This window comes from Cavia porcellus, unplaced genomic scaffold (assembly GCF_034190915.1).
Source record: "Cavia porcellus strain 051 isolate PalLab524CR breed Dunkin Hartley unplaced genomic scaffold, mCavPor4.1 scaffold_15, whole genome shotgun sequence".
In the NCBI taxonomy this organism is placed as follows: domain Eukaryota; kingdom Metazoa; phylum Chordata; class Mammalia; order Rodentia; family Caviidae; genus Cavia; species Cavia porcellus.
In genome coordinates, this window is record NW_026947498.1 from 47,292,372 (window position 1) to 47,314,961 (window position 22,590).

Sequence of the window (22,590 nt, forward strand, 5' to 3'; positions counted from 1 at the left end):
AAGATTAGAGTTTCTGTTACTTAGCTGGGAAGAATGATTCTAGTTACTTCAGCCTGCTTTGAGTATAGGGGGAACTGAACTCTGGAGGACAGCCAAATTAGGCATGATATCACAAAACATACAGAAATTAGGTAATGGTTTATTCAGCAAACTTTTTTCATGTAATTTACTCAAATCAGCCATGTAGTTCAACAATGAGATGGAACCTGATTTCTTGTTTGCCTTAAGATTTATTTATTGATTTTACTGTATCTCTTTCCTTTCACAGATAACAATGCATGTGGCTTTGTAGTGTATCAAAACAACAAGCTTTTTCAATCAAAAACTTTTATAAGTAGGTCAGATTTCAGTCAAAAAATTATATCAGCCAAAGTGAAAGATCAGAGTGCTTCTGTTAAAATGGTCTTTAGTCCTAAGGTAAGTTTCCCATTAACAGAAATAAAAAAAACTCAGGTCATTCTTCATTATAAAAGTAGTTATTATTTAGGCAAAAGAGATAATAAGAAAATGTCTCTGAAATATCCTTTTAAGTATTCATTTAAATCTTTCTGCTACTCATATTGTTTGTCAAACTAGCTAAGTACAAAGTTAACTAATTTAAATTTTACAACCTTTCCTCCCTAATCTATAATAAAGATGTTTTTGCTTAGCATATATTTAATATAATATATTCCTCTTATGACTATCTGATCCTATTAGATTTTTTTCTCATCAGTTAGCATTAAATATCAATACTTGTAATTATCTTATCAATTCACAGTACAACCAAAGAGAATTTCAGTTCAATTCCTATGCCTGTGTCTACTGGAATTTTGTAAAAAAAGACTGGGACACCTATGGCTGTTTTAAAGACCAGACCATTGAGAATTTCCTGGGCTGCCACTGCAACCATACTACGAATTTTGCTGTATTAATGGTAAGAGAAGTTATAGTAGCCTTTTTCTTGGCAGAAATTTCCCTCATATACAATTTTATTGTGTACTGTTTAGATATAATTCTGGAGTTCAGTTTACATAGATTTTTTTTTGAGGCTGTGTATTTCAGGCTGGCCTTGAGTTCACTATGTAGCCCAGGCTGGCCTAAACTCACAATGATTCTCCTGTCTCAGTCTCCTGAGTGCTGTGATTACAGACATGCACCACCATACCTGGCCTTAACATAGATTGTTAACACATGTTAAATAGAAAAATTAAAAGATCGAGTGATAGGAAAGTACTTGGTATAGAAAAGTAGCATAGAAGATTTTCTTATTTTTCTTTTTGTTTTGTTTTGTTGCAATATGATCTAAAGATAAATGAATTCAGCACAACGGAAAGAGAGTGAAGGAGGATCTGACAGACTCTATTCTGTTCACATGTATGTCCTGAAGTATGAGATTGGTATAGCCAGATAAGGATAGCTATGTGCTGGCGATGGTTTCAATAAATGGCCAAACGTGGACAGTTTAAATTAGTCACCCAAAGCTTTTTCTAATGGAATTTGAAAATGGTTTTATTAGAAATGTCTTATCAATGAAACATAATATCCAACATCTGCAATTTAAAGAAAAGGTTTATTGGCTCAGAGTCTGTAGCAGTTTCAGTCTCTAAGGCAGTCAACTGGCTCCAAGGCAGAGGAGCTTAGATAAGGGGCCCATATGTGGAAAAGCTGCTCATGGCTGGTGGCTGGGAAGCAGATAGAATCACACTAAGTCAGCTCTGAGCCTCAATAATTCAATTCCATACCAAAGGTCCTGCCAATGATTTCATGAGGCATTAGGGGTACATCTAATAATAGATCATAATAAGAATTACTAAGTTTTACTAAAGATAAAAGGATTAGGTCTTAAAATCACTAAATTTCCCCTGTAGCTTCTCTACATATTCCTTAAGACTTTTAATTGCAAAATTAATCTGTGCAAGTAATTGATAACAGTTGAGTCAAGCTGTGAACTCACCTCTTGGACTTACCCTGTAAGCTGTAGGTCTCTTCTATGTTCCATTTCCAGGAATTAATTATTTTGGGAAAAGAAAAATATTAGCTTATGTAGTTGGTAAAATATTTCAACATGCAATAGATGGAAAAATATATATATATATATGTTGTCTTCTGCCTTATTAAGAGCTATTGATATCAGGGACAGATGAATGCTTTCACTCCTAGTGATTGTTCTGTAGCCATATTTAGGATGGTGATCAGCAGAACATACTAATACAACATAGATTATCAAAGAACAGAACTTTGCCTTAAATGGTTTTGAGATAATTATAGGGGTTTTTTTTCATTTTAATTACCACAATTGTAACTGTCTTGGTACTTGGGATTGCAATGCTACATCCTTAGCTTTTCTTAAATATTTTAAATTTTGAGACAGAGTCTCATCAAATGACTAAGTTGTCCAAGAGGGGCTTGAACTTGCAATTTTCCTGTCTCAAACTTCCTGAGAAATTTTAACTTTTTGATTATAAAAAAGTATAAAAAGTATAAAGTATAAAAAAGTATAAAATCATATTATCATTGATTAGCTATTTGAAGCTCAGACTACTATAGATGATGAATGATACAGCATAATATATATATATATATATATATATATATATATATATATATAGTTTCTGGGATCAAACTCACAACCCGGCAATTACCTGGCAGGCGCTTATGCTGCTGAGCTTAATCCCTGGCCCAACGTAGAATATTTTATTACAGTTCTCTTTCACATTTTTTTCTTAGTATGCTTCAGCTATTTCTTCTCTTTTAGTAAGCCCACAATGTCTACCTAGAAATATTTGTAATTAGTTTAGAGTTTGAAATGTTTTAAAATGACTAGTGATTGTTCTGTAGCCATATTTAGGATGGTGATCAGCAGAACATACTAATACAACATAGATTATCAAAGAACAGAACTTTGCCTTAAAAGTCAGAATTGTAACCTGATATGGGATTACAGTAGACTTTGAGTGAGTGGAGCATTTATAAGATTTCTAAAATCTAGACATTTATAATTCTTTGTGTGCAACTATGTAGTAAAATGAACACAAACAATAACATAAACATCTGTAGTTTTCAAATAAAGTTATTTTTATTTTGTCTCTATATAAGTAGTATACATTTTTAAAAAGTAGTACACATCTATTGCATAAAGTATGTTTACTTAGTAAATAGAATATAAATACAGAAAAATATATATGATAAGTTAGAATCATAATTCAAGCACAATTATGTATTGTTAACAAGCCTCCATATTTTTGAACAAGGTGCTTATGCAATATTTGTCCTAAAAAGTTCTGAAAAGAAGATAGGACTTTAAAATGGAGGGAATGATGTGAGGTACATGGCAGTAGGCAGAAGCATATAACTTTTATTATGTTTAGGTATTCACATTTTACATATAATTATAAATTGATTTTTTTAATTTACAGGAGCATATACTTTTATTATGTTTATATTTTATCTTCATGTTATACAAATAAGTGTAAATTGAATTTTTAATTTCAAGAATTTTAAAAAATAAAAAATACATATAAGCAAAAAATTATACACCTTAGGAGCATTATCACTGCATTTCCAGATTTCTGAGTATGTATTCAATGGCATGGATTTCTCTATACATATTTACTAATGTTATGGGAGAGATACATATTAAACATAAGTAAAAAGCCCTTTAAAAGTAACAGGATCATACAAAAATCTTTTAGTGTTAATAATAAAATATTTTTGCAACTTTAATGTATTTGTTTAGGTGTACTTAGATTATAGTGACACAGAAAATAATATAATGAATGAAGTAACAGTAATCCAAATAACTTTGTTTTTAGACATTAAGGAAAAATACTTTTTTTCTACCTGAATTGGTTAGATAATTGTTCTCAAGTTTTCTTCTTCATGTAAATGTCCTTTAGAGACAATGGGTTAATTTACTTCATTTCTAAAGATATCAAAAATGTATACAAGGAAGATATCTAATAACTGTAATTATTTGGTTTACAATAATTCTTTGTAATGCTGAATTTAATTGACACTTTAGGAATGGTTATTTAATGAATCAACTTATTTTTCAGACTTTCAAAAAGAATTGTAAATATGCTGAACCATTAGATGTGTTATCCCTTATTGGATGTGCACTGTCTATAGCTGGACTGGCTCTCACAATCATATTTCAGATTTTTACCAGGTAAGAGGTGAGAGAGATACTTGTCACAAGAGAAGTTGCTACTCTGGTATAATTTGTGCTGGGAATAGTCTCATCAGAATATAGTGACTCTAAAGTAAAAGGGAACAGTTCAACCTGATCATTTTATTGAATAGGATGCTCAGACCTCAAGAAGTGAAGGAATACACTCAGACAAATATCTAACTTAGAACTATGGCAAGGGCCATGAAGTTACATCTCACTTAGTTACAAGGTTTTTAAGTACAATGAATGTCATACCACAAATCATAAATAACAAAATTACTTAGTGTTGAATAGAAACATATCCACCAGTTTACATTGTAAAAGAAAGTAATATTGTTCATTTATTATTTTATTTGCTTATTATCTCTTTTCTCTACCAACATAAAAATTTATGGAGACAATGACATCCTCGGATTTTATCATCATGTTGTTTTGATTTCACCACTAAATCTCCAGGATTGAACATAACACTTGGGTCTTACTGAAGCTCTGTCTGAGCTGGGTTTGATGTTGTACTTGGGTAATCTCAGTGCTCTGGGAACCTGAGACAGTAGGAACCATGAATTCAAACCCTGCGCGAGAAACTTAGTAACACCCTATCTAAAACTTCAAATACAAAAAAATTGTTGGAACCCACCCCAGGTGCCTGGGTGCACATGTGTCTTTGGCGGGAGGACCCACTGGAATCTTGAGAGCCAAGACAACAGGCCTTGTGCACAGACACACATACATGTTTAGTGAGCAGACCCACTGACACATACAGACCCAGGACAGCAGGGCCACAGAAATGCAGATGCAGGCATGCGTTGGAGGGCAGAGTAATCAGTGAGATCAGCAACATGTGAGGGTCTGAAACAGCAGCAAGGAGCCAACAGTTGGGCTCTGGAGAACTCCACCAAAAAGAACACCTGTCCCAGTCCCCACTTACAGAGACCAATATCAGTTCCATACCCAGCACATTTCTGGGATCTCACATGGACACTATCACAAAACTATAATACCAGAGGTATTTCAACACTTTTATATTCTTCCTTGTCTGTTTGATTGATTATTCCTTCTCTATCTGATTGGATGTAATCTGACTCGATTTTTTAAATTTTGTGGTTATTTTTGTTTTGGGGATTTTCTACCCCACCTTCTCTTCTCTTTCTCTGGTCTTTTTTTTCTTTCTTTTCCTCTCTTTATTGTTCTCCTCTTTCTTTCTTCTTTTTTCCCACCATCTAGGTTTCTTACCTTTCTTTTTCAATTTCTTCTATTGATCCTCTTTCTCTCTTTTCTCAACTACTTCTTGAATTTAAATTTTCAAGTGAGTAAACTTTGTGTCTTCTCTTTCTGATTGCTACTTCACATTTTATTTTAGTCTTTCTCACTTGAGTCCTCCAATGTACCAAAATTTGGGTGATTATACATTGACCGCTAAACTTGACTTTACTATATTTGATCTCATTCATGATTTTATACTGTCCCCTATCCATCTGAATCCTCTTTCCTGAAGAAGGGTAAAGTCATGCTAGTAAGGAGAAAATTGTTGAATAAAAGAACATGTTATATGTTTGACTTTATTATATAACTTTAGAGATTGCTCTCGTGGTTGGAAGTAGCAGGTTAGTGGTTACCATAGTTTGTCAGCAGTTAATTTGTAATTGAAACTATTGCTACTACTAACTGTACTACTTTTGAAGGATGTTGTATGTGTTATAATCAGTTTTTTCCTTGTATGACAGCACTGTGATTGTATGGAGTCATAATCATGGCTACAGCCCAGTACTAAAGGATTGGGTGCTAAACCAAATAGTAGCTTTGCATCCTTTACAAATTGGGAAGGTAGGTGTTTTGGGATAGCTATGAAGAACCGCTTATATCTAGAGGACATCCCTGAAGAACAGACATGTCCTGGGGAAACCTCAACACAGGCAATAAAGTAATCTGCCATAAGAAATTGGCAAGCATCAACATAGAAAACAAAATAAAATTTAAAAAATAGAATATAGAAAATGACAAGATGCAGAAGCAAAATGCAAGCCCATATATTCAGTCCACCTAGGACAAGCCAAGAGCTCAACGAGATAGATGAAACACTGGAAATTTTTGAAATGAAAGCAACAGAAGTGGGAAAAAAGTAAAAAACACTATAGGAAAAGTAATTTCTTAGGTACAAAGAGAAATGATGCTTAAAATCAAAGATATTAGAGAAGACAGATAAAAGAAGAAATCATGCCAAACATAGTAAAGAAATGGAATCCATGAAACAGATCCCCAAATAGAAATGCAAGAGATTAAACCCTCCATTGGAAGTATATGAAACTGATTGAATGAAGGAGAGGATAGAATATCAGATCTTGAAGGAAGAATTGCAGCTAGTGACAGCAAAAAGAAAGATATTTTAAAAATAGCAAAAGATCATGAAAAACCACCCAGCAGCTACAAGATGAAGCAAACAATAACATAAGACTTACTGGGGTCAATGATAAAACTGAAGATAGCACAAATATCGTAAAAGAGTCTTCACAGAAATAATGGCAGAAAACTTTCCAAGTGTGGATAAAGGATTTGACATACAAATAAATGAATCATACAGAACTCTAAACAGCATGACCAAAATTAAACTACACCAAGACATATAATAATCAAGATTCTGGAAATTCATCCCAAGAACATAATACTAAAAGCTGTTAGAGAAAAGAAATAAGTCAACTATAAAGGAAAGTCCATAAGAATCATGGAAGACTTTTCAACACAACCTCTCAAGTCAAGAAGAGCTTGGAGTGAAATATTTCAAGTCCTGAAAAGAAACAACTTCCAATAGAGATTGATGTACCTTGCAAAAATACCTTTCAAAATTAATGCAGAAATAACATATTTCCATGACAAAGAACAACTGAAGAAATTAATGAGTAACAAACCAACACTACAAAGGATACAGAAAAATATTCTAGACAGAAATGATAATGACCACAATTCCAAGAACAATGACAGAAAGAAATCACTAATCAGGGCAAAAAATTAAACAGAGGCAAAAAAAAAGCAAGGAGCCAACAGCAGGAAAATACCATGACAAAGATAAGCCAATACATATCAGTTATAACCATCAATGTAAATTACCTCAAATCACCAATCAAAAGAAACAGACTAGAAGAATGGATCAAGAAACAAGATCCAAAAGTATGCTGCATACAAAAAACATATTCAACTCAAAAAGAAATTGAAAGTAAAATGATGCAAGATAATTTTATATTCAACAGGAACTCAGAAAAAAGCAAGGGTAGCTATTCTGTTTGCAGACAATGTAAACTTCAAGCCAAGAATTGTCAAAAGAGATAAAGAAGGTCACTGCATACTTGAGGGGGAAAATTTCAAGAGAAAGAGATAACAATCATAAACATATATACACCAAATACAAGACCACACTGCTATATAAAACAATTATTTTTTATAAAACAATTACTAATAGACATAAAAAAATCAAATGAGCGCCCCCCCCTCTTGGATGCTAGGCTGACTGGAACACAGTGAGTTCATTTACTGCTCCCCTCCATGACACCCTGTAGGGAGTGTCAGCTGGAGGACAGTGAGTTCACACTCTGTGCCTCTACATTACACCTCAAAAGACAGGTCACTTGGAAGACAGTGAGTTCATGCTCTGCACCCCTCCATTACATCCCAGATGGTGGGATTGACTGAAAGACAGTGAGTTCATGTTATGGGTCTTCTCTATTATCTCCCTGGACAGTAGGTCCAGCTGGAAGAGGGTAAGGTCAACAGGAACTCCAGGACCCAGGACAACAGCCTGGGGCACAGACACACATGTGTCTTTGGAGGGTGAAGTTAATCATTGAGGCCAGTAATGTAGAAGCATATGAAGCAGTATTGAGGAGACAGCAGTTGGACTCTGGAGAAATCCCCTGACCAAAAGATCAGTCCCAATTCCCAGATCCAAAGGCCAAGATCAGCTCCATATCCAGCACATCTCTGCAAGACGCAGAGGCAGAGTGCAGCAACACCAGACCTCCAGGCCACCCAGGACAGGACTGGAATTCAATGAGATGAGTGAATTTGGAAGTCAAACACTGGGACTTTCTGAAGTGATAACAAAAGTGAAAAAGACTATAGAAAAAATGATCTCACAGGTACAAAAAGAAGTGGTGCTTCAGTTCTCAGATGAAGAAATACAAATGGCAAATAAATACATGAAAAAATATTCATCATTATTTCTCATTAGAGAAATGCAAATTAAAACCACACTGAGATTCCATCTCACTCCTGAAAGAATGGCCAGGATCAAGAAAACCCACAACAACAAATGCTGGAGAGGCTGTGGGGAAAAAGGAACTCTCCTGCACTGTTGGTGAGAGTGTAGACTGGTACAACTATTGTAGAGGTCAGTTTGGAGATTTCTCTAAAAGCTGGGATTGGAAGTCTCATTTGATCCAGCTATTCCCCTTCTAGGCATATTCCCAGAAGAACTGAAAACATCATACCACAGTGATATATGTGCATCCATGTTTATAGCAGCACAATTTGTAATATCCAGATCTTGGAAACAACCTAAGTGTCCATCAGCTGAGGAATGGATAAAAAAGTTGTAGTATTTTTATACAATGGAGTACTACTCAGCTATAAAGAATGAACACATTGAGATATTTATAAATAAATGTACACAGCTTGAGACCATACTCATAAGCAAAATAAATCAAATTCACATGTATAAATACTCTATAGTCTCCCTAGTGTAAGAAATGGTAAGAATACATAAAAGCACATGGTTATCATGATTCCTCATTATATTTTTTTGAAGCATTATATTGCTTTGTTTGCATTCATTAGTTGGAATGGGTTTGTTCTGGGTTGTTTGATTTTATTGTCTGTGATGGTATGAACAGCTATTTTGAAGAAAACAAGACATTATAATAGCTAGTGCTGGTTTAATATCATCTTGTTTTGAAGTCCTACTATGTTTTTGTTCTTTTGCTCTATCAGTTTTAACATGTTGTATCTTATTGAATTTTATTTATGTGTGATAGTATAAACAAATTTTTTATAGATAAGGAGAGAATATAGTAACCATTGTTCATTTTATGTTAGTTGGTTCTGAATACCCTGTAATACTTTCATTCTCTTGAATGGTTTTATACTATTTTGTTATGTTTGATATTATAGTATATGAAGGTATACTCAAATATTTCAAGGGAAGAGACACTATGGTAGCTACTGTTATGTTAGGTTGTCTTGTGGTGAAACACTACGTTGCTTACGTTGTTCTGTTCTGATCTGTTTTGTTATGTCCTCTTTTATCTTAATCTTTTTAAAATAAAAAAATTAAAAAAGAAATGGTGCTTAAAATCAAAGATATTAGAGAAGACACAAATGAAAGAATAGATGAGCTTAGAAAAAGATAAATACAAAAAAATACCCAACATAAGAAAGAAATGAAATCCACAAAAGAGATTCAAACAGAGATCCACAAGATTAAAACCAGCCCTGAAAATATATGAAATGGACCGGGGGTTTGGCTCAGTGGCGTAAGTGCCTTCTTGGCAGATGCAAGGCCATGAGTCCAACCCCTGGTACAAAAAAACAAAAACAAAAGATCAACCAACCAAAAAAAAAAAAAAAACAGACTGAAGGAAGGAAAGGATATAATTTCAGATATTTAAGAAAGAATTACAGCTAGTGATCATGAAAAGAAAGATAGCAACAGACCATGAGAAATTAATCCAATATGTACTAGATGAAGCAAAGAAGAATAGTGTAAGATTGACTGAGGTCAATGAGAAATCTAGAGGTAGCAAAAATGTTATAACAATCATAAATACATGTTCACCTAATACAACTATATAAGACAATTATTGGTAGACTTAGAAACTAAAATGAACAGTAACACAGTTTAATGGGAGATCACAATACTCCATTGTCACAGAGAGACAGATCAATTGGACAGAAATTCAGCAAAGAAATATCATAGCTGAACCAAACTTGTGAACAAATGGAGTTAACAGGAAAAAGCCACACTCCAAGGCTATCCACTAGTGGCCCAGAGAAATCCAGCAAACCCAGCTCAGGCTCAATGAAGAAGCCACACCATGAGGTCCCATCACCATCAGGAGGGCATTGGTGAACTACAACCTGGTGCCTCTCCACCACTCCAGGAACCCTGGATCAAAGGAACCCAGGTGCCTGCTCCAACACACTACATTGAGGGACTGGCAGCCAATTCAGGAAGCAACCATGATGCAGCAATGGGCTGATTTAGAGGAACACAGGAAAATTTCAAGATGAAGAAGAAAAATACAAACAATATCAAACCTCTAGCCCACAGAGAACACGTTCAAGAGATACAGACACAATAAAATTTAAGTCACACATCTGAAATTTCTGAAAAGATTACAACTGAGGTAAAGAAGTGACTTAGTTCTTGTATTGTTTGGTTAATTTTACATGCCTATGTTTGATGGTCTAGATTGCTATTTTGAGGATGACAAGGGGCCTTATGGTAGCCATTGCTAATTTCTTATTGCCTTGAAGTCCTATATCATTTTCATTGTTTTGTTCAGTTTGGTTTTATTCTGTTTTGTTTTGTTTGATTTTATTTGATATGTTTGATATGGATAGCTATTTTGAAAATAACAAGATATAGTAGCCATTGTTGATTTCCTACTATCTTGTTTTGAAGATATCTTTATCACTTTCACTGTTTTGCCTTTATTGGCTTTATTCTGTTTCATTTTATTTAGTTTTGTTCTCTTTAAAATAAAGTTTAAAAAAAGAAAAGTCAAATGGGCAGTAAAACAATTTTGTAACAGGAGGCCTTACTATCCTATTGTAACAAAGAAATTGATAAACTAGACAAAACATTAGCAAAAAAGTAATAGAACTGATTCAAACCAGTGAACAAATGTACTTAATAGATGCTTATAGAGTGTTACATCCAATATCATTAGAACACACATTCTACTCAGCTGCACATGGGATGTTCTACAAAATAGACCATATACTAGCCCACAGAGCATAACTACATAAATACAAAGGAATTGAAATTATCCCACGAATATTATCTGACCATACTGCAATGAAATTGGAAATCAATGGCAAAAGAAACTACAAAAAATCCACAAACACATGCAAATTAAATAACACACTCTTAAGCAGCCAACAGATTGAAATTAAGTAAGAACTTAAATAATATCTACAACTAAAGGAGAATGCAGATACAACAATGAAAGTAGTACTAAGAGTGAATATTGTAGCAGTGAATTCTCACATCAGGAAAACATAATGAGCACAAATAAACAGTCTAATGCTGCACCTCAAGTTTTTAGAAAAAGAAGAGCAAGACAAACCCAAAGTCCATATGAGGGAGGAAATTATAAAGATCAGAGCAAAATTTAATGCAATGGAAACTCAGAAAACAATACAAAGAATTAATAAAGATTTGATTCTTTGAAAGAATAAAATTGATAAACACTTAGCCAACCTTATTTAAAAAAGGAAAGAAAAGACTCAAATTTATTCACTGAGGAATGAAAAGGGCAAAATCACTACAGATCTTCTGGAAATTTAGAACATCATCAACACCTCCTTTGAAAGTCTTTACTCTCATTGGATGAAAGACACAGAGGAAATGGAAAGATTCCTAGATACCTATGAATTACCAAAGCTGAATCAAGAAAACATAAAAATTCTGAATAACTCAATATCAGTTAATGAGATTGAAAATATAATTAAAATCTAATAAAGAAAATCCTGGATACTAATGCATTCATTGCTGAATTCTACAAGAAAATTAGAGAAGATTTAATGCCAATACTCCTCAAACTCTATAATGAAATTGAAAGGGAAGCAATACTCCCTAACTCATTTCTGGAAGCAAGTATCAGGCCAAAACTAGAGACAGACCAAACCTAAAAAGAGAACTAAGGTTAATCTCCTTATTGAACATAGATGCAAAAATCTTCAATAAGATATTATCAAACAGAATGCAGTAAATCATCAAGAAGATTATACACCATCACTAAGTGGAATTCATCCTAGGAATGCAGAGTTGGTTGAATGTATGCAAATGAAAAAGTGTAATACACCATATGTCTTGTTTACTTTTCTCTCATTATTGAGACAAAATATCTGACAGCCAAAATTGAGGAAGGAGAGGTTTATTTAGTTCAGTTTGTGCAGGTTTCAGTCCATAATCAGCTGGCTCCAAGTTAGATGGCATGGCACACGAGCAACATTTCAAGGTGGCAGAAGATAGCAAAGCAACAAGAGCAAAAGAGGGGAAGAGCAAGTCTCTTTCCCTCCCTTATATTGTATACATGTCACCTGCACTCTAGTAGCACTCACAAAATCCCCTTGTATAATATGTATGTAAAAATACGTATATAGTAAGACAGACAGTTCTCATGGTTTATGTCAGTGGCCTCCGAGCCTCATGAATTATGGACTCGACCAAATCTAGCATTTGTGATTGGTTTGTTGTCTAGATTGGTGGTATTAATGCTACACTCACCTAAGGGTGAAGCCAGCATATGATGTAATGGTGGGAAGAAGGTGTCTGTCTGTCTGTCTGTCTCTCTCTCTCTCTCTCTCTCTCTCTCTCTCTCTCTCTTTTGCTGGTTTGCACATTGCTGTTTTCAGTGGCTGTGAATGGTAGCCCCACCATGCCACCATGCTTTGAGCCAACTGAGTATAGACTGAAACCTCCAAGAACTATAAAAAATAAATCTTTCCCTAAATTTGGGCATCAAGTATTTTGTTTCAATGATGAGTAAAAAGTAACTAAGATAACAGTTATATTACTAATTTCTGTTAGTTCATTGAAAAAAGATTTGTGTTTATAACATTTGATCAATTTTTCATTCCTATATCTTGTAACATGAACTACTTTGAAAACAACAATACACATTTTAACCATTGTTACTGTACTACCAACTTGTTTCAAAATTTTGTATCATTTTAAAAAGTTTGTGAGTATTGTAAACCTCACTTAAGCAGTTTTACTTTTTAAATTTTATTTTAAAGGGAATAAAACCAAGTAAAACAAAACTAATAAAGCAATCAAAACAAACCAGTGTAAGTGACATAGGACTTCAAAGTAACATGAAATCAACAACAGTTACAATATTGCTTCTTGTTATCTTCAAAATAGCTGCAGATACCTTCAAACATAGGAAAAATCAAACAAAACAGAACAGAATAGAACCAATAAAAACAAGACAATGAATGCCAATAAAGGACCAGTAAAAACAAGACAATAGTAAATCCAAAATGACTACCATAATATATCTATCTTTGCTATCTTTGAAATAGCTGCCCATGCCATCTTTATATCAAAATCAAACAAAACAAAATAGAACAAAACCAACCCAACAGACCAATGAAAATGATACAGGACTTCAAAACAATATAATAGGGAATTAACAATGGCTACCATCTTCAGGAGATTCCCATAGATGCCACACTGCATACCATTATTCCCTGATTAAATGATCAGACCACCAACTCTTGACCTTCAAAGGCAATGAAACACCAAACACCACAATCATTAAATTGCATTTCACCTCAATAGCTATCATCTCAATCTGTGTTTCTCTGGATCAGCTGGTTGCTTATGAGAAGGGGTGGGGATATTGGCTCTTCTTGTTTCCCAGACCATATACTGGAAAAGGCCGGCATCTGGCTGTTCCCACTGTGGCCCATGAATGGCCCTGGTTTGCAAGGAGGGCTTGCTTCTTGGTGAATTCTTGCAGTCTGTGAATGGCATTAACTTAGAAGAAAAGGCTGGAGTCTGGCTGTCCCCTCATCAGCAGTGGCCCACAAGTCAAAATTTTGTATCACTGTGTTTATTGTTTTTTCAGATTGCAATGGAATGCCAATGGCCTGCTTTCAACCCTCAGAAACACACACACACCACACTCACTCACATACTGCTTTGTCTACCAGCCTGTGCACAAAACCAGATATTCTTTTAGAACAAAGACATTAGGTGTATCTGTGAGAAAAAATGAATAGTGTTGAATAACAGTGCACCTAGAAATTATGTCTTCAAATGAAGACATATTGGCATATTTTACATTGAACAGGTCTTGGACCATTCAGAACATACAAACCATCTGACAAACTGAAAATTTCTCAGTGTAGTTCTTGGTGCGTTAGTCCCTATACTTGATGGAAAAAGGTTCTGAGGACTCCCACAACAGACACATGTAACTTTGTTACATATAAGCCAACCAAAGAGATAGTAATTTTAAGTGTACTCAAATTAGACTTTTTAAAAAAGCATCAGTAGCAATAGCTCATAAAATAAATATTTTACCTAATCTAGTGTTACTCTTTGAATGTAATATAAGCTAAGCATTATTTTGTTTTAAATATATTACATTATTATATAAAATTATTTAAAATTACTTTTCTGGAATTTTTTAAATTAATAAGAGATTTAAAATAATATATGGCAAAAAAATCTGAATTTACTCTACATTCAAGCATGGTTCACCTATTAATGTGTAGTAACTCTATAGTCTTTTCTGCAAAAAACCTTGTATATGGATGCAAATTCCTAAAATTTAGTATATTCAAACTACAAATTATTTTCTTTGATAATTCTATGACTTCATTTAGTTCAGCTTGATGATTCTTCTGTTGGGCTTTTTTGGGATCTTCCAGGAAACTGCAGATGGAAGCTGGTTGATGCCAACTTATCTGGTCCCAGAATGCTTGGACAACTGGTTCTTTTTTCCTTTCTATATACTCAGAGCACTCCCACATGCTTTCTTTAACTGAGTGATCAGAATTTTTCTATGGTCACCCAGAAACCCTAAGGTCACAACGGAAAAACTATCAAGAGGTCTATATTATGAGTTTTTGCAGGTCAAGGCATTTTTGCCTTTGTGGGGTCTTTTTTCATTAAAAAAGATTTAAAAATTATATTTTATGACTGCATTGGTATATTAATGCTTTTGGCTTAAATGTTCACACTATTTTTCCCCTAGTTTTAAAGAAAGTTAAAACTGTTATGTGCCATGAAAGTATTGTGGATCCTAAGCATTATTGTAACAAATGGACAAGTCAGTTCTGACTGCCAGACTTTCTATTGCAATCTATTAGTTAAATCAAGATACAAGACAGGACTGGCCGGAGACTACAAAGTGAATAAATGCTGGGAATTGGGATTCATGGGGGCCATTTTGGAGATTAGCTACCTCTTTTGATCAGAACATAGCTTCAAGAGAGTGTATATCAATCTGTTTCATGTAACTAATTAGTTTATGGAAATGAGATTAAAAACAGTGTTGATGGCCATTGAAGCTGGATAGTGAGCACACATGCTAGGTTGGATCATGACCATCCCAAGAACAAAAACAGCTGTGGGGGCAAACCACCTGAAGAAGCTGCTTAAGCTCAGAGAACACTTATTCCCAAGACAATCTGAACAGTGGGTTGCTAGGACAACAGTGTGTCATGTGACATTAAGTTGCTAAATTGTATAAATAAACAACCCTGCAATGAAGAGTCGTAACTTTCCTCCCAACAGGAGGGTAAGGGCCTCACCTGACCCCAGCTTTGTCTCTTCTAATTTTTCTCATCCTATCACAGTCCTTAACCGAAAGAACCACAGAGTTGCATGGGTCTTGGCAACAGAGTACACTTTTCTGATGTGATAGGGAAAGTAATATTCCTTCACTCCCTCACAGTTTCAAGGGAATTTATTTGTTCGTAGTTTACTTGTTATAATTTAATACAAATATTTACTTATATTCAGGAAAGTCAGAAAAACCTCAGTAACCTAGATGTTGGTCAATCTGTGTACATCAGTGTTGATTTTCAACCCATTATTTTTCTGTAGTTTGTTATAATTTAATATAAATATTCACTTATTTTCAGGAAAGTCAGAAAAACCTCAGTAACCTGGGTGCTGGTCAGTCTGTGTGCATCAATGTTGATTTTCAACCTTCTCTTTGTGTTTGGAATTGAAAACTCCAATAAGAATTTGAAGGCAAATGATCGTAGTACAAATACTGACTCTGATAATAATCAAATGCCCACAGATGGCATTGTTTGCATCCTGAATCCAGCCTGCACTGCAATTGCTGCCTTACTGCACTATTTTCTGTTAGCGACATTTATGTGGCATGGACTCAGTGCCCTACAGATCTATTTCCTTCTAATTAGGACCATGAAGGCTTTTCCTCAACATTTCATCCTTTTTGTCACAGTAGTTGGATGGGGTAAGTGTATGCATTTTCACTACCTTATTAACATAATTTATTAACATAATTTATAATTTATTCACTAATTTATTAACATAATTTATATAGAGAAATTTAATGCTATTGCAATTACTTAAATAGGTATCTAATGAAAGCTTAGCCATGCAAGGTCTTGGGAGTAGGGAGCAGAGCAATCTCTAAGAATATTTTTTGTCTAGTAGTTTAAACTCCAATGAAGAAGGCAAATATAATCAAGAGAAGGTGTATTAGATAAATCACAAGATAAGTTAAAGATGTTAACTTTTAATGCTGGATGTGGTGGTACAAGCCTGTAATAGCACTTAGGAAGCTAAGGCAGGAGAACTGACACAAGTTTAAAGCCTAATATATATGAAGGCCCATTTCAGAAAACAAACAAACAAAGTAACTTTTAAACTGTCTCTATTTACTTAAGATCTACCAACTTTAAACATTTCCAGAAAAAAAATCATGATTTATAGAGAAAAATTATCTGAAACTTTTATTTCCAACAAAATGACATAAAAATTTAAACTTCAAATGACACAGGAATTAAGACATTTAATAGTGAAAATGATGGCAAGAATTAAAACGAAATCAGAAATAGTATAGGGTTGGTAAGTAGAGCCAACACTTTAAAGGAAAAGAAAACAGGAAAAAATTATGTCTATTGTTGCCCTACATCAGTGGATCAGTTAGTCTATTGTGCATAGTGCAAAGAACAATACATCCTGAAAAGGGTCAGATGTATAATTCACTCGCAGTCTTTTATAATTAACCTTAGTCCTGGATAAATTATTAATTCTGTACCTCTTTTTATCACCAAGGAGTCCTACTTATAATAGTGGGTGTCACAATGCTAACTGTCCATTTTCAGAGTTATTCATGCTGGGAATTACAGTATCGGCAAGAAGAAATGTGAGTTTACATTTTTATTTTTTCTACTTAAATTTATTAACAATTTATATATACATATTAATCACATTCATCATAGGGAATTAGTACTTGAACATGATATACCTTGATTTCTCTGTTTTTCTCCCGTTTCCTTCTCCTTATTTACATTGTTCTATTCCCTTTTTGTCCTTCTTTTCTCACGTTTAAATTTACCTATCTTCCTTTCCCCCTATTTCCTCTCTGGTTCTCTTCCATTCTGAACAATTTCTTCCTATTTCACAATATCTATTATATATTTTAGTTCTGATTTACAATTTCAGTTTCTCACACCAGAAAAATGATGCAACATTTAAACACATGTCTGATTTATTTCACTAAAGAAGGTGCATCCATTTAGCTAGAAATGTCTCAAGCTTATGCTTCTTTATGGCTGAGTAGCAGTCCATTATGTATTTTAAAAACCACATCTTCTTTATCCATTCCTCAATGAATGGACATTTAGGTTGTTTATAAAATTTAGCTATTACAAACTGTGCTACTAGAAATGTGGGTGTGGGTATAATGCTGTTGTATGATGCTTTTAATTCTTTTGGTAAGATACCAAGAAAGGGAATATCTGGGTCATATGGGACCTCTAATCCTAGCCTCCTGAAGAATTGCAACTCCAATTTCCACAGTGGTTGAACCAATCTACACTCCCACAAGAAGAAGAGTTTCTTTTTCCTTACAGCCCCACCAGCATTTATTATTGGTTGATTTCTTTTTAATAACCATTCTTTGTGTAGTGAGGTGGAGTCTCAACATTATTTTAATTTTCATCTCTCCAATGACCAGTGATATTAAACATTTTTCATGTATTTATTTGTTGTTTGTACTTCCTCATCTGAGAAGTGTGCATTTATCTCTGATGCCCATTTTTAAATTTGAGAGGTATAGTTTTTTTGCAATTCTTTATATATTCTAGATAATAGTCCTTTGTCTGAGCAACAATTGACTAAAATGTTTTTATTATCAACTATCTGAGTTGTATTTTCACTCCCTTGGTGATTTCTTTTGCTGTGCAAAAGATTTTTAGTAAAATGAGATGTCAGTTGTTGACGTTTTGTAGTTTTTCCCTTGTGATCCAGGCTTTTTTCACGAGGAGATTTGTTCTATCCTTACATCTTCAAGAGTTCTACTTATTCTCAACATCTTTAGTATTTTTTTAATATTTAGATCTTTGAACCATTTTGATTTTAGTTTAGTGAATTGTGAAAGATATGGCTCTAGTTTTAGTCTTTAGCATGTGCAAAGTCAATTTTTCCAGCTCCACTTAAAGAGACCATCTTTCTTCCAGTAAAAGTGATTGGTCCCTTTATCAAAGATAGATGACTAAGTGTATTTGGAGTTGTCTCTCCATCTTGCAATGTGTTCCACTGATCCTTGGGTCTGTTTTTTTCCCTGGTACTCTTTCTGTGTTTAGCACTGAATCTCTACAGTGTAATTTCAGGTGAGGGATTTTGATACACGCCTTCCTCCCTTGCCTTGTCTTTGTTGCCCAGAATTATTTTTTCTATTTTAGATATATTCTGTTACCAAATGAATTTTAGGAATGTTTTCTGTACTTCTGTGAGTTATGTTAATGGTATTTTGATCTGGATTGTGTTAAATCTGAACAATAATTTTGGGAGTATGGCCATTTTCAATATGTTTGTTCTTCAGCATTTTCTGATATCATCTTCTATCTCCAGTTTCAAAATACTGTTCTTTTCCATGTACGATCTTTTATTAGATTGATTGTGATATTTCATTTGTTCCATGCTATTTTGGAACATGTTGTTTCCCTAATTTCTCTCTCAGTGAGTTTTTTATTTGGGAACAGGAAGACTATTGATATTTGAGTGTTGACTTTGTATCCGGCTATAGTACTGAATTTTCTTATTAAATCTAGAAGGCTTTTGGTGGAATTTTGAGGATCTTGTGTAAAGTGTCATATCATGTGCAAATAATGATAATTTAACTTCTTACTCTTCTACCTTTACTCTTTTTATTTCTTTCTCTTGTCTAATTGATCTGGCTAACGTTTCCAGAACTATTGAATATAATTGGTGCTAGTGGGCATTCTTGTCTTGTTGCTGATTTTAAAGTGAAAGCTTTCAGACTTGGACAATTTAGTATAATGTTTACTGTTGGTGGGTGTAATAGATGGCTTTTTATCAGGCTGGAATAAGGACTATCTATTCCAATTTCTATAGGATTTTATCATAAATGTGTGATAGACTATGTCAAATGCTTTTTCTTGTCTATTGAGATGATCATGTGATTTTTATACTTTCCTCTGTTAGTGCACTGTATTATATTTCTTGATTTGTGTACATTGAACCTACTCTGCATTTCTGGAATGAATCCCACTTGGTCATGGTGTATAATCTTCTGGATGATTTGCTGCATTCTGTTTCTAGAGTCTTATTGATTTGCCTCTAAGTTTATGAGTGAGGTTGTCATGTAGTTGTGTTTTTTGATTGGATCTTTCTCTGCCTTTGGTATTAATGAGTTCAAGAGTTGGTTCTTAGAAAGATTATGTAAAATTGGTAAACCTTTAATCAGTATTATCAAAAAAATGGAAAAATAAGACTCAAATTCATGTAATTATAAATTAAAAGGATTAAACTACCACAGATTCTGCAGAAATCCAGAAGATAATCAATATCTACTTCAAAAACTCATATTATAATAAGATGAAAAACAGAAGAAATGGACTAGACATGTATGAATTACCAAAAGTTATAAAATTCTAAATAACCTAATATCAGTCAATATAATTGAAAATGTAACTAAAAACTTACCAATAAGAAAATGGCTTAATTGCTGAATTCTACAAGAAATTCAGAAAGTATTTAATACCATTATTCTTCAAATTCTTAAACAAATTCCTTTTCTTTGTCATAACAGTATCACTATTCAGCAATGTTAACTCCAATTAATACTGTTTATCTATCATATATGTCAAAAAGATACATATATTCAATCTGGCTTTATGGAATCTCCCTATGATACACTTACGATACTCTCTAGATCTGGGGTCCTTAGATATTTTTCAGATCAACATCCATCCTATGATTTTCCAGCCATCCCTAGAAGCCCCACTCCATAGCTACAATAGTTAATCTCCTTATAGCCTTCTTCAATATTCTATTTCCCAAAGCTTGAATTATTCCATTCAAAATAATAAAGAAATGGGATGTTGTTTTAGTCACTTTTCTCAACTAGAACACAATATCTGACACCCACAATTTAATGGAGGAAAGATTTATTTCAGCTCACAGGTTTTGAGGGATTTCTGTCCATAGTCCACTGGCTCTAAGGCAGGGTGACACAGCAGAACTGTATGGCAGCAAAGAAGTGGCTCCTGGCATAGCAGCAGGAAGAAAAGAGAGATCAAGAGAGAAGGAATGAAGTTAAATCCTCCCAGGCCACACTGCCACTGACTCAACACCTCCTAAAAGGCTTTACCTTTCAACACCACATTTAGACATAAATTTATAAGTTAAGTAATCCATTGATGATACTACCTCAAATCCCCACCTCTGAGCACACGAAACTGGGGGAACATGTAGATGTAAACCATAACAGATATCACAAGAACAAATTCAGCACAAGTATCTATTTTTTCATGTAATACAGGGATAGATGGAGTGAAGATCAATATGAGTGTACAACTCCTGATGGAAATCAGTACCCAAATTGATGTCCTTTCTAGGTTTCCATATTACTGTGAAGTCAGTGAGATGTACACACACACACACACACACACACACACACACACACTCTGTACCACAAATAGTAATTCTTATCATTTTTATCTTCAAAATCTAAATAGTTTTAGACTCATAGAAATATTTTACTAATTGTTTAATGTTTGGCAAATCTACACTTATCCAGTACAGTTGGACTGTCCTCTTTCTCTCTGTCTTTGCTTGCTCTTTTAAAATTTTATTTTATTTTTATTTTAAAGGGAATAAAACAAAAAAAAAAACAGGATAAAGCAAAACAGAACAGAACAGTGTAAGCAACTCAGAACTTCACAGCAAGACCACAGGATATCAACATTAGCTACCATAGTGACTCTTGTTTTCTTCAGAAAGTTGACCATACCGTCACACACAATAATATCAAACAGAACAAAATAGTATAAAGCCAATCAAAAGATTGTAAGCATTACAGGACTTCAAAACCAGATAACAAAATGAACAAAGGCTACTATATCTCATTTTCCTCAATAAAATTGTCCATACATCACACATAATAAAATCAAATAAAACACAACAGAATAAAACCAATCAGAACAAAAGAACAAAAGCATAATAGGACTTGAAAACAAGATAATAGGAAATCAGCAATGGCTACCATGATGTCTTATTTTCTACAAAATAGCTGTTCATACCATGACACATAATAAAATCAAACAAAACAATAAAACTAATTAAACAAACAAATGAAAACATTTATAAGACTTCAAAACAATGTAATAGGAAACCAACCATGATTACCACAATACATCTCATTATGTTCTAAATAGCTGCCCATATCTTCAGATAGTAAAAATCTAACAAGGCAGAACAAAGCCAAACCTAACAAAATTGTTCAAGAGTTTAAGAAAGACAATAAGAAATTAACAGCAGTTACCACTATTCCTCCCAGGTGTTTCCTCCCCAATCACTCTTACAATAACTGTTTTGCTTTTGGATCCCATTAACTTCTTCTGTTTCTTATACTAGGGCTCCAGTGTATGAGTGTAAACCATTTTACCCATGAGCATGACCTCCAGTTGCATCCATTTACCTACAAGAGCCTTATTTTACTTTATAACTGAGTAGTTTTTCATTGCATGAAAATACTGTATCTGTCTTATACATTCTGCTGTTGATGGACAAATTACTCTTGCTCCTTTTTTTTTACATTTTTTAAATTTTATTTAAGGAGAAAAAGAAAAAAAAAGCAGAAAAAGCGTACAAGTTATACAGATTTACAGAAAAAAAAAACAGTAGGAAATCACTAGTTAATGGATTACATATTGTCATCTTAGAAATAGTTGTTCAAGTTACAAAATTAAAGCTTATAAAGTGGACATTCCAACAGTGAGACTGCAAACAGTTCTGTTCAATGATCCAACAAAACTTAGTAATATCATTATCTATCTTATACACTTAAATATACATGCAGTTATATTGTTTAGAGCACTTTTCCTCTCTTTTGTACAATGACAATTACACATTTTGGGTTTTGTTGCTCCCACAGTTCTTATTACTTTTTTGGAAGAGAGGAAAACCAAATGTGACATAA

At 33.7% G+C, this 22,590-nt stretch overlaps 1 protein-coding gene across 2 annotated transcripts in view; it reads left to right on the forward strand.

Moving 5' to 3' along the window:
- Positions 1 to 22,590, forward strand: part of Adgrg7 (adhesion G protein-coupled receptor G7) — a 77,983-nt gene that overhangs the window by 40,411 nt on the left and 14,982 nt on the right. For both annotated transcript variants that reach the window (XM_063224839.1, XM_063224838.1), the window contains 5 exons: positions 269 to 417; positions 761 to 916; positions 4,038 to 4,150; positions 16,028 to 16,371; positions 17,199 to 17,289. In XM_063224839.1, the coding sequence (XP_063080909.1) occupies positions 269 to 417; positions 761 to 916; positions 4,038 to 4,150; positions 16,028 to 16,371; positions 17,199 to 17,289 (853 nt within the window). The remainder of the gene's footprint in view (positions 1 to 268; positions 418 to 760; positions 917 to 4,037; positions 4,151 to 16,027; positions 16,372 to 17,198; positions 17,290 to 22,590) is intronic.